At 51.9% G+C, this 13,454-nt stretch overlaps 1 protein-coding gene across 2 annotated transcripts; it reads right to left on the bottom strand.

Annotated features, from left to right (window-relative positions):
• Window positions 1–225: 225 nt before the first annotated feature.
• Window positions 226–13,253, bottom strand: LOC122383744 (cathepsin O-like). Of its 2 annotated transcripts, none has more exons than XM_043370478.1 (7): window positions 12,917–13,253; window positions 5,456–5,685; window positions 4,650–4,785; window positions 4,241–4,380; window positions 3,683–3,819; window positions 2,685–2,849; window positions 226–2,324 (listed from the first exon to the last, which is right to left on the bottom strand). In XM_043370478.1, exons 1-7 carry the CDS (start codon window positions 13,097–13,099, stop codon window positions 2,290–2,292), a joined length of 1,026 nt encoding a protein of 341 aa, XP_043226413.1. In that variant the 5' UTR covers window positions 13,100–13,253; the 3' UTR covers window positions 226–2,289. The 2 variants fall into 2 exon arrangements, with proteins under 2 accessions (XP_043226413.1, XP_043226412.1); XM_043370477.1 differs by lacking the exon at window positions 12,917–13,253 and adding an exon at window positions 5,950–6,188.
• Window positions 13,254–13,454: the final 201 nt, after the last annotated feature.

Here is a 13,454-nt window from a genome sequence, read left to right as displayed (position 1 = left end):
TCATCACTGATCGGGAGAGGAGCCAAGTCGGTAACCTCAGCCTAGCCGTCCTGATAATGATATACAATGTATATGTAAGTATGGCTCAGTTTGTACTTTATTCTATCCCTGTAAAAATCGCAAATGCAAGGAGTAGCACTGAACGGTGATACCAAGCCGGACGTACCACGAAATAATTCTGAGCACATCCAATCAACTCGGCTAAGCACGCACAAAGAGCATGGCGAAGGGATTGCTGATATGTATTGCGATACATGATACGTATGAGACAAGGTTATGGAAAGGCACGAGCATCACAAAGATGCTGACAAAAGAGAGGTTTATTGGTAAACCCCGTTCCCGATAGAAGACAACACACGACGTATCCCACCAAAATTAGGAACGCGTAACATACCAGTATAAAAAGGAAGACCGTCCTCAACCCTATGACTATGTGAATGTCACCTAAGTCCTAACATCGCATTACATTTGACAGCTACCAGTCATGGCCCGCCCACGAGTTCATATGAAATACAACATACAGCCCCAGAACGCACCACTCGCGAAAAGAACTCGACAAGCAAATTGCCGTGCAAAGGCAAAAACCACTATGTTGGGTCAGAGGCCATTTGGGTGACCTCTGACCTAAGGGTCAGAGGTCACCCAAACATAATGGGTTTTGCCTTAATTATACGGCATGTCAATCACCCCCGATACGATCGCCATGCCGGTGGACTCGCGTCCTTTGACTACCGATGTTATTAATAAAGATTCCTCCCTAGTTACGGTAGTGTTATATCGCAAGCTCGCATTGGTCCCAAATAGCGTTCACAGCCTCAACTATTGACGGGCCGCATACGATAGCCGGGCAGGCACAGAGAGACAGCTAGGTGACAAGAGCGACAAACTACACGGTATGGAACGCGATAAACACGACACCCTAAACAGCAGCGAAATGATACAATGTCGATGAAAGTACATGCGTTCAATAAATCGATGTTTCGTGTCCTGGCTGGCGGTTTTAGAAGAGGAAATGAGCATTTGATTTTCATGACAAAGGCACTACATTGTCAATCATCCACCGTGAAGGAAAGCGCAACTAAGTCACCGGACATAGCTGAGAAGTGAGAAATTATCCGTAACAAAAGACTTCCTGCTAAACAGCGCACCCTAAAAAACAATGATGTTCCAAATCCATGCCGCCAAATACGAAACGCACCTTCTAATGTGCATTGTATGCCAAACACAAAACAACCAAATCATACCGTTTTCTGGCCAAGCGCTTTACCTGATCACATTCTCAATAACTCGGTAGTTATTCAAACCGTTTAAGTGCCATACAACTGTAAACTCCCGTAACGAATGAATCGGTGACATAATTGAAGTATAGCATATCATTGCTTCTTTCATATAAGAGTACCTACATACATGAAGTATTACGAGCATATGGCTTCACAATTCTTAAGGAAGTTGTGGTGAGTAGATGTGAAAATCGGTGTACGCTTTTGTACCCTGCCACAAAACACACTGCTTAGTTAACGGTAAGGATTGCACGTCTATCGCACTGCTTCCATAATGACGATAATTGACACAGTACCCATGATTAAGTATTGCTGCAGATACCAGGTAGCTACGACTGTGTATACAAAAAGGATTACCGCAGATGAAGTGAAGACTGATCATGCCCCACTCAACACATTACAAACATACAATAGTTGCAAATGGCTTACATTATGCACCACTATGTTCTGAATGGCTAGGTAGCTCAATTGCACGCTAGGTGTACATGCCCAGACCCTGTCATATTCAGTATTAGGTACCTGTTATTGCTGATGAGTTGTGATAAGTATAAGTACACAGAAAATGTGACAGCACTGAGTACAGTTCTCAACTGGGAATACCATGAAAGCCCAAAGACCTCAGTATTTGTCCCTAAAATAACTGCTAGCGAAAAACAATGCCATTGAAAGTTTTAACAGAGGGAATGCATACACATTACACAACCATAATAAACACCCTATTTAGTTCTGTAAGATTGAGGCTAGGTACTCTGCCCTATAATTGGCACAATATCAGCTGTGATGATAAGTATTGCAACTGCAGCAAGTAATGTCGCCCTCCTCCCGATAAAATACCGCTCCGCCACAGCAACTGGAAGACTACATATCACCCTAGGCTGCTGCTTCCTCTTCGTCTGACGCTACTGCGCTGTGGCAGGAGCTGCACCGCGCCGGTAGCCCTGCAGTACAGCGTCGGCTTCATCCGCCCGGCGCGGCGAGGGCTGAGACAGTCTGTCTGACGGCGCGGGCCTCAGACCAGGATCGAGCCCACCTCCTCCGACAGACCTGGGCGCGGCACGGGCCGGTCACTGGCCGTGTCCCTCTGGGTAGGTCAGGGGGGAGAGGGTGGCCCGATACCGTGGCCCTAACGATGGCGGCCACTGGGAGCAGCAACGATGCCGCAGAGAAGCATTTGACTAAGAATAGTGAAACAGACGACTACTTGAATCCCTTTAAATTGTCCTTAGGAGACATAGAAAGCTTATAATAAAATCGTTAAAAGATTTTATATAAAAAAAATGATGAAGCCCCTTTCTATCTAGCATTTCACACGAGACGCTTATGCCTTTGTCCCACCACCTTAGTCCAGTGCGTGCCGACAGACAGCGACCACTGGCACTGAGGTGTCGTCAGCCCGGCACTTACCGCAGAGGTCGCTGCCGACAGCCACGTGCAGATAGCCGTCCAGGCCGAACTCTGTGCCCCACGAGTTGCGGACGATGTAGTACGGCACCGCGCCCGTCATGTCGTAGCCGACAATCTGCACGGCGTGGTTCAGCTCGCGCTCGCAGTTGAACCGGATAATTCCACCTGAACGGATATAGACGGAGTGACACAGACTGGCAAATGCCTAAGTGCATGCCATCTGATAGCAGCGAGAGTACGAAAGAAATACAACATATTCTACTTGATGCTAAAGTAGAGATAAAAAATGCCACCTTCGGGCACAATTTTCCAGATACTTGACAACCTCTTCAGCCAAAACTGAAGTAGTCGCTCAGCTAAGAAGTGGCACCCCACCCGGTACCTACCGACGTAGTCCCGGTGGCGTCCCACCCGGTACCTACCGACGTAGTCCCGGTGGCGTCCAACCCGGTACCTACCAACGTAGTCCCGGTGGCGTCCCACCCGGTACCTACCAACGTAGTCCCGGTGGCGTCCCACCCGGTACCTACCGACGTAGTCCCGGTGGCGTCCCACCCGGTACCTACCGACGTAGTCCCGGTGGCGTCCCACCCGGTACCTACCGACGTAGTCCCGGTGGCATCCAACCCGGTACCTACCAACGTAGTCCCGGTGGCGTCCCACCCGGTACCTACCAACGTAGTCCCGGTGGCGTCCCACCCGGTACCTACCGACGTAGTCCCGGTGGCGTCCAACCCGGTACCTACCAACGTAGTCCCGGTGGCGTCCCACCCGGTACCTACCAACGTAGTCCCGGTGGCGTCCCACCCGGTACCTACCGACGTAGTCCCGGTGGCGTCCCACCCGGTACCTGCCAACGTAGTCCCGGTGGCGTCCAACCCGGTACCTACCGACGTAGTCCCGGTGGCGTCCCACCCGGTACCTACCAACGTAGTCCCGGTGGCGTCCCACCCGGTACCTACCAACGTAGTCCTGGTGGCATCCCACCCGGTACCTACCGACGTAGTCCTGCCAGCTGGTAGCGTCGGCTCCGACGGCCACCGGTCCCTGTATGGCGAGCAGGCGCAGGATGCCCTCCTCGTCGCCCACCATGGCCGCGCACCGGTACGACTTGAGACGCACACCGCCCGCCGTGCTGCCGAAACGCACAGCGACGTCAGCAGGGGAGGGTAGGGGCTGAGGGGACTCGTGGGAAAGTGTGAGGGGAGATGTTACGGAGAGAAGATACAGGTGGTGCGCTGAAAACAGAGTCGGAACGAACGGGATCAGGAACTAAAGGAAGAACCAGCACTGAAGGCCCACTGACTGTAGTGACATTCAGTCGTAACACATGCAGCCTACTGACACGAGTCAAAGGGGTGTCCAAAGCATACTGAAGCCCTATTCCCAGTTAAACTGAATTAACCAAACACCCAAAACGTAACTCAAACCGCCAAGCATAGCATTATCAAACACACGAGAAATGCATGGAAAATAGTCCAGCTATTGATCCAAGAGCTACCAGTTCATTCGTAGAAGTGTGGAGCAAGTGACCCACGCCCAGCACGCACGCTCACCTCCTCAGCACGCAGGCCTGGTCCTTCAGTTTCAGCGGGTACTGTTTGTCGGGCACCACGCCGTTTTCCGCCATCCACTCGAGCGCCCAGCACACGTCGCCGCCCGTGCAGCCCAGGTTGTTGGTCGAACAGTCGATCAGCTGGCGAGGAGGGAAGGCGAGCCGGCGTCAGCTAAGCCATCAGCGAGACCGTCTCAGGGACTAATTGCAAATTGGGGCAAGATGAACAGATACGAAATAAATAAAATAAGTGCCCGAGCATTAAAAGCAAACAGTAAATATACAAATATGTTGTGTCATTTACAATTTGTTTAGTCATTGCCACGAGTAATATCATTCACCAATTGACATGCCAGCAACAGGAGTATGCCATGGAAGCTCGGATCGAAATTTTCCCGTGCTGGACTCGCCTGCTGGACGCTGAGCCGGGTCAGGTTGCCGGTGCGCAGCGCGTTCATTGACTCGAGCACCTCCACGGTGCTGAAGGCCCAGCAGGCGCCGCAATCGGCCTGATTTCTCACCGAGGTCACCACACCGCGCTCTCGCCTGCCGCAGATTATGGAGGTCAATCATACAGTCAATAGTGTCACCTACTGAGACACAACTTCGCGACTGGGCATAGAAACAAGACCGTCAGGACTCGAAACGTGACTCGACACAACCTCCAAATTACAACATATGATACATACCGTAGGCCTACTACTCTAATAAGTACATGGGAAAAATGTATGCAGCAGTGTGTAGAAAAATGGCAACAAGCTAAGTTTTCCTCCGTCTTTGTGACGGAAACGGCAAACATACAGTTCCGTTCGATGGAGCTGCTTTTAACTCAGCAATACGATAGTTCGGAAAAAGTAAATGCTGGGGAAGTTCAATAGTGGTGATACAAAACTAAACTAATCGATAAACAAATAAATTGATTAACAGTGCATCCGTTACAAAAATCCTAAAATAGAAAATTAAGCTCAAACATGGCAAGTGACGAGAGCTGTATGGCACGCCGTTTTGTTACCGTTGAATTAACTGGCCATCCGTTCATCAATCTGATAAATCCAACGAATGCGCCGCACATGCCCACGCAGGCCCACCGACCTCCCGCACGTTAAAATAAACAGACACATGTCGGATATATAAACATCCGTCCCCCGACCGCCGTCTCTCTGTCCGGCCATTTTCCATGGTCGCGGAGGCCGCGGGAGCCGCACCCGTCACTGACCAGTCCACGCGGGCGGGCAGGCCTGCCGGCAGACGCAGCGGGCCCGGGCGGCGCGGCCGGGCAGCGGCCGCCAGCAGCGGCCGCCGGCCGGCGCGCGAGCCGCCCAGAAAGCGGCCCGACAGGTGTTTGCGGCGGAACTCCTCCGGCGTGAGGTCCGAGAACGGGCTGACGCCGTACTCGGCGTCTGCGGCGCCGGCCGCGTTCAGCCGCTCGGCCCGGTCCAGCGACTCCTGGGAGCAGTCAGGCGACGGACGTCACAACAATATCACCGGAGCGCCGATTTTGGACAGCAGAATGACATTAAACAGCAGGACATTACAGTATCACTAAAATATCATGGAATGGGATGAAAGATAATATAAGATGGGCTGTACAGTGCAGAAGAAAATTGTTATGCTATTTTTCTGCAAATAAGTTTAAGTCAAGAATTTATCAAGAAATCATTTTCTTTAGCTCATACTTATCGCAAAAACATTAAAAAAAAAAAAAATTACCTTCACCTTCATTCCTTCTGACAAATGGCATATATAATTTGCCAATGTGTTTCTAGTGCTTAAGCTGCTAAAGCCACACTGTACCAGATTCTGCTGACCTGTAGTTAGGAGTGGGACACAACTTAAGCAGGCCTGCCCTGGCACAAACAAATAGGCATTCGAATGGCTGGAACTGCAATCATACATCTAGTTGGCATGAAGTACGGTCTACATGTTTACAATGATCACAAGCCAATTTTCAACCACAGGCCTCAAGTTGGAATATATTGGTATGCAACAGGTAACAAGCAAATTCTAGATACTTATTCCATTCCTGAAGCATAGCTCCACTAACTAGCAAATCATTAGTAGACATGTATGCAGTGCCTTCCCTCTGTAACATTGTTTCTGTCTCGTCCGCAGGACTAGATATGTCCAACATTCACTGAATTCCGAATACAGAATATCGAAATGGCGCGCATGCCTATCTATGTTGGACATATCTAGTCCTGACGACGCCGTCTGTGATTGGTGGCGAGACAAGACATCAAAAGCCCTCGCCGTTGCGTCGACCTTCAGCCCCTGAACCGCTGCGCCGCAAGAGAGACGCATCATACCCCAAGTCCCTTCCACCAAGCCCGGTCTGTGCCGAGGTCGACCTACAAGACGATACTGGACGCCTGGAATGGCTACCATTCGGTGCCCCTACACGAGGAAGATCGACACCTCACCACTTTCCTGACCCCTTGGGGCCGATACCGTTACTGCGCGGCACCCCAGGGCTACATCTCCAGCGGTGACGGGTACACGCGCCGCTATGACGAGATCGTGATGGCGGCAAACCTGTAACACGAAATGCATCGACGACACCCTTCTCTGGGGAGACAGCATCGAGGAGGTGTTCTGGCGCACTGTGGAATGGCTGGACATGTGTGGCCGTTCCGGCATCACGCTGAACAGCGAGAAGTTTGTCTTCGCCCAGAAGACAGCGGAATTCGCTGGGTTTGAAATCACGCCTGACACAGTCCGCCCGTCTCATGCCTTCCTTCAGAGCATCACCGAGTTCCCCACTCCCAGGAACCTGACAGACGTCCGCGCGTGGTTCGGGGTCGTCAATCACGTCGCCTACGCATTCGCCATGGCGGATGCCATGCTGCCGTTCCGGGAACTCCTGAAGCCCGGCAAGTTCACGTGGACGGATGAACTCCAGGCACTGTTCGACATGTCGAAACGGACCATCGTCGAGGAGGTCACGAAGGGTGTCCAGATCTTCGAGACAGATCGCCCAACCGTCCTGGCCACCGACTGGTCCCGTACTGGTATCGGTTTCTGGTTACTCCAGAAATACTGCACATGCGCCGGTCGGTCACCACTCTGCTGCGCTGAGGGCTGGAAGACCACGCTGGTGGGAAGCCGCTTTACATCCGGCGCTGAATCTCGGTACGCCCCGGTCGAGGGCGAGGCGCTGGCAGTGGCCGACGCCCTCGAGAAAACGCGCTTCTTCGTGCTCGGCTGCAGCGACCTCACGGTCGTTGTTGACCACAAACCCCTCGTGAAGATTTTCGGGGACCGATCACTGGTCGACCTGCCCAACGCCCGTCTCCGTAATCTCAAGGAAAAGACCCTCCGGTTCAGATTCGACATCAGCTATCTCCCCGGAGTCAAGAACCGCGTTCCCGACATCGCGTCCCGGTACCCAACCGGCGCTCCCATCGGCATAAGCCTCTCCGACGACGTCACCGTCGACGATGCTGGCGAGGTAGCGGCAGCCGCCATCACCACGATCCGGTCTGTCACCTGGGACCGCGTGAGGGACGCAACGGCAGGCGATCCGTCGATGATGCGACTTCTCGAACTGATCGAGGGAGGGCTACCAGCCCACCGCCACGAGATGCCTGAGGAGCTCCGAGAGTATCATTCGCTCCGTGATGGCCTATACACCAGCGACGGCATCATCCTGTATGATCAGCGAATCGTCATCCCACCCAGCCTCCGCGAGGAGGTGCTCCAGAGTCTCCACGGTGCGCACCAAGGGATCGGCATGATGCTCGCGCGCGCGGCCGTAAGCGTGTACTGGCCCGGCATCACGTCAGCTATTCGGCGCGCCCGTGAACGATGCCACACGTGCAACCGGAACGCCCCATCGCAGCCATGGGCCCCACCTGAGGACATCAGTTACCCAGAGTACCCGTTCCAGCAACTATGCGCGGACTACTTTACACACTGCGGCCGTACGTACCTCGTCATCGTTGATCGTTATTCTAACTGGCCAATCGTTGAGAGAGCACAAGATGGCAGCGCAGGCCTCCGAGACTGTCTCTACCGCGTCTTCAGCACATTTGGCATCGCTGAGGAGCTGACGAGCGATGGCGGGCCGGAGTTCACTGCCCACGAGACACAGGCGTTTCTGGCCGACTACGGTGTTCGTCACCGCCGCTCCTCTGTGGCATTCCCACACGCGAACTGTCGCGCTGAGGTTGGCGTCAAAACCGTCAAACGCATGATCGAAGGCAACACAGGTGACAACGGGGAACTGAACGTGCGACGCTTCCAGCGCGCCATGCTGAACTACCGCAACACTCCCGACCCCACGACAGGGCTGTCGCCGGCCCAATGCGTGTTCGGTCGTCCGGTGCGAGACTTCATCCCGATACCCCCCCGTCAGTACCGTCCTCATCCCACGTGGCGCGAAACCCTGAGTGCTCGTGAGGAGGCACTCCGGAACCGCCACATGCGGGACCACGAACGCTGGTCCGCACATACGAGGCGACTACCTCCACTGACCGTCGGTGATGCCGTCCGCCTCCAAAACCAAATCGGAAGATATCCCAGGAAGTGGGACAAAACTGGCCGCGTCGTGGAGGTGCGACAACATAACCAGTACATGGTCCGGGTCGACGGCAGCGGCCGAATGACATTGCGCAACAGGCAGTTCCTGCGCAAATACACTCCGGTTGTTCCGGCTCGTCGTCAGCACACCCGAATGGACGAACTGCTCGACGACTTCCGCCGACATCCAACACGCGTGTCACAGTCGCACGCGAACTCTGGACTGACGCCACCCACTTCTCCACCTGCGGCGCAACCCCCCGGCTCTCCGACTCCAGTGGTCGGCCAGATGCCGGCGACGCCGCCGCGGGCGCCCCGTGGCAGGCCCCCGACACCGCGTCCACCCGCGCCATCGCCGCCTGTGGTGTTATCCCCGCGCGAGCGAGATGCGTCGCCGCCCCTTGTGTCCCCACAGTGTGTGACGCCGTCACCGTCCATGTCGACTTCACCACCACATCGCGTGTCCCCGCATGCGTTGTCGCCCGGTCATGCCACGCCGTCGCCGCCGGCCATGCCGCCCCCTGCCGCGCCAGGCTCGCAGCCGCTGAGAGATACTGAACCCGACCGTCCCCGTCGCAGTGATCGCCCGCGCCAAATGCCGATCCGCTATCGCGACCCCAATTTCACGCGCTGACTGTGCCACTGACTCCCTATCATTGTCAAACTCGGCAGTTGTTTGCGATGTTCGGATATGTTCCGCGTTTAGTGTTTGATCGTTGTCCCGGCTCGTTTTCCAGCCGGTCCACTCGTTCTGGTTGCCTAGAAGCTGTGTTTTGTTGCCCCCTGGGCTATTTGTTTGTTCGCGCTCCCGTGAATGCGACCCGTCGTTTGGCCTTTCGGCGTCGTTTCGTTACGGCACCCTTCAATCTATGCCAATCTATGTAAGTCTTTGTTCCCGGCCGGCAAAGACTGGGGGGAGATAGACATGTATGCAGTGCCTTCCCTCTGTAACATTGTTTCTGTCTCGTCCGCAGGACTAGATATGTCCAACATTCACTGAATTCCGAATACAGAATATCGAAATGGCGCGCATGCCTATCTAATTAGCTAGACATTAGCTAGACTAGACAGTTAGCTAGACAAAATGATCTAAGCTGAGACCTAAGTTAATTTACATTGAATCAGGAGTTATAAAAATTACAAACACTTAAAAATTGAATGTTACAGCTATCACAATTTATGCAAAGCATTAAAATAATTGGAAAAATACTGATAATACAAGCTTACACCATTATTCTTCAGGGTGCTTGAGACGAGGTGTTAGTATCACTTATCTCAACTAACATCTCAACTCAAGACGGGGATGAAAGTTCGACAACTAATATCAGTGTAGCTTAAACCAGCTTGCAAGGCTTTTTTGAGACCAGAGGTTTCATTTTAAATTTCAAATACTAATCATCCTACTCTAGAGTTAGGTATGTTACAGGTTGTTATGAATATTCAGCCATTGATATTTTTTATCAATGCATCAAAATTAAATGGGGGAAAGGATTCACTAGCTCAGACAAGCTTTACTAATTTGATTTAAAACTGACAAATTAACAGTCATCAAAGCAACAATTTCGGCATAAGTAGAGCACAGGTACCTCACACTAGTCACTAAGGTTTTCCAACCAAGGAGACGTGCTAGAGGTTTGTAGGCTGTAGGGTATGTTTGAATGTTTTTAGGTTGAAGTTTGTAGGTTGTAGGTTAGGTTAGGTAAAGTTAGGTAGGGTTTGTTTAAGTTTTGTTAGAAAGAAGCACCTCCGGGTATAGCGCCTCTCCTCGGATGGAAAACCTTTGTGATGTCTGCTCTACTGATACCAAAATTTCATTAACTTAATTGCAAAGGGAATTAGAATCATCCAAACTTAAAAAACAGTCCTCCAGGTCCTGTTCATTTTTCAATCATGCAAATTACAACTGACTGGGGGTGGGCCATCAAGGTGCCTTGGCACTACTTAGCCCTGATGAAATCAGCTGCAGGATTCAAATGCATCCATGCTACTTTATTTGTTTGTTTGTTTTGTTGGGTTAGGCCCTTTCGGTCGACAAGACCATTGCAGAGCCGGAAGGATGATAGGATCTAGGGGGAGACATTGGTCTGGGCAGGCACCCTAGCATGGATGAAGTATTTACTGGATTGGCAACTCTCCCTCGATTCGCGACCAAATATCGCAGTGCGCATGCGCCAACTCCAGATAGGACGCCGGTGTTTGGCGGCTATGCGTTCCAATGATGGGACGGGTTGGTTGGGTGGTTTTTGAGCAGTTTATCTTCGAAGTTCAACTCATAAAGGATAACGGGACTGTTTTTCATGATCTTTATGTGTTGAGAAGCATTTAGCTTCAACATCTTAACCCTCTCCGGCCGACGGGGAGGGGGGCGGGTCATTCAGGCGTCGCCCCACCCTGACGGTTTTTTCGCGATTGGTCGGATTGCGCTGGTGATAAAGAACTGAAACTTGGAACACCAGGCCTTTGATTCAAGCCGGACCTTGTGACATCAACCACATTTTCAGGTCAGGTCAGGTCACTGACCTATGACGTCATACGTAAACCTCTGCCGTTCTGCACGGTCCTAAAATAGTTCAATGCTGCAACTTCGCAACGCCCTCAGTGCCAGACGATTTTCACTTGAAGATGAAACTTAGCAGGGCTGCAGAGTCGATGGATTTTCGATGACTCCGACTCCGACTTCTACTCCCACTCCGGGCAGATCTGTCGACTCCGACCGACTTCAACTTCGACTCCGACTCTGCAGCCTTGCCAGGTCTGCGGAGTCTCTGGATTTTCGGCGGCTAGACCCCGGTTCGCAAAATCGACTCCGACTCCGGCTCCGGTCAGGACTGTCGACTTCGACCGACTCCGACTCCGCAGCCCTGCTCCCTAGACCTCTTCACTTGTATATATTTGATTTTTCTTAAAGGGCACCTGAGGTCAGGTCGCTTACAGGACCTCACCATTATAAGCCTCTAAGTCAATGCGGGGAACTATGGAAACTGTTATTTTGGCGCCGAAAATGATCTAAGACTAGGTATCTCGCATGCGAATCGCATGAAATCGTAACTGTACGCTCCGTGCGAGGTACGATGTTTTAACTTTTGCACTATCTATTTAACCTTGCGTGACGTCAACAAGGTAATCAAAGTTCTTCGTCAATTACTCCCTATCAAATCGAGTTAGCTTAGCGAGTCGCGAAAGTCATCAATGGATTGGACTCAGGAAGACCTATTGAATCGAATAAAAGGTATGCAACACAGCCTCCTTCAACGAACTTCCTGATCCAAGTGACTTTGATCTGACCTTGACCTGATGTCAACACCCGATTTGACCTTACATTGGGACATTGGTCTTGGCAGGCACTCTAGTGAGTCGCCGGGGCTGAGCCCGTCCGAATGGACGGGTCGACCAGCCCCCCCCCCCCCACTACTGACTACTCACTACATCCGGCTACGGGTGTGCTCCAGTAGACGGCTGCCCGCATGGGATTAAGTTGCCCGTCCAGCCTGGATCAGGGGGTTGAGGCGTGGAGGAATAGGATTTGACTATCCTGAGGATGGAAAAGATGGAACAGTGTGTTTTCAAAAGATGGCGATGCGTGCATTTTACACCGGCATAAGAGCCTGGCGACTGCACACGCATGTCCTCTACCGAGGCAAAATGTCTTACCCCAATGCTCCGATTACTTCGTTGAGGACAAATATGGACTTACTGGACGTTTCCGACACCATAACTTCGTTTTAACACACCGCACCCAGCCGTTCAATCCCTAAATTCGATTGAGCTTGGCCCGCAGTTTACCATAGGGTTTAGCGCCCAACCCTCCGCCGTCCTATCTCACCAAGCTTCACCACTCCGCCGCTAGGTGGCCAGCCGTGGTCGCTTACATCAAAGGCGCCGACGGAGAGTTGCCGATCCAGGAATCTCTAATCCATGACCCTAGTGAGTCGCCGGGGCTGAACCCATCCAGAGGACAGGCCACCCAGCCCCAAGGCACTCACTGCACCCGGCTACGGGGTGCGCTCCCTCGGGAGCAGCGGTGCCGCTCCAAGGGAGCAGCCCGCATGAGATAAAGTTGCCTGTCCAACCCGGAAGGTGGTTGTGGCGTGGAGGAGATGGAATTCAGTATCCTGAGGATAGAAGCACGGATAGGTGCTACTTTATTCGTCTTACTCACTTTAAATACAGCCAGCTTCTTGGTGTAAAGATCACTCCCTTTTTCATAGGATTTATTATACTTTTCAATATAACTTAGAAACTTTCCTTCGTGATTTTTGCTGCCAAATTCCATTGGGATGTAAAAGAAAAGCAAAAAGCAGGACACCAAGATCAAAAAGTAGTCAATGTAGCGGTTGTCCATTACTTCCTATCACTATTACTGAATACTAAATATATTTAAAATGAATGAACTATTTCAACAAATTGAAATGCGACGGCCGCCTCTACACGAGAAAAATGCAGAGAGCGACGAGAACGATGAAAAGTAGACGATAGCTGTGTTCAAAAGTATGTATGACGAACAGCACCAGCATATTGCCCCGGCCCATGTCACTCCACTTTTGATGACATCATAAGGGGGCCACAGGACAATTAATGGCGCGGCGCGCCACAATCGCTCCCAAGCTACTGGCCAACAGCTGCCATTTTTGAAAATATTATTTTGAAATAAAGTTTCAAGTAATGAAAATATTGTAATAAAGTTGTAACTTACATAT

The sequence above is a fragment of the Amphibalanus amphitrite genome, unplaced genomic scaffold (genome assembly GCF_019059575.1).
Source record: "Amphibalanus amphitrite isolate SeventyFive unplaced genomic scaffold, NRLGWU_Aamphi_draft 000172F_arrow, whole genome shotgun sequence".
Classification (NCBI taxonomy): Eukaryota; Metazoa; Arthropoda; class Thecostraca; order Balanomorpha; family Balanidae; genus Amphibalanus; species Amphibalanus amphitrite.
The sequence above is the reverse complement of the archived record's forward strand: the minus strand, read 5'-3'. Positions and strand labels throughout refer to the sequence as shown.

Excerpts from the sequence above, each read along its gene's own strand:
- LOC122383744 (XM_043370477.1), bottom strand. The coding sequence starts at position 6,135 with ATGTATGATTGCAGTTCCAGCCATTCGAATGCCTATTTGTTTGTGCCA. Across the intron at positions 4,786-5,455 it reads CTGCCCGCCCGCGTGGACTG|GCGAGAGCGCGGTGTGGTGA; the intron begins GTCAGTGACGGG and ends AATCTGCGGCAG. Across the intron at positions 2,850-3,682 it reads CAGCTGGCAGGACTACGTCG|GTGGAATTATCCGGTTCAAC; the intron begins GTAGGTACCGGG and ends ATATCCGTTCAG.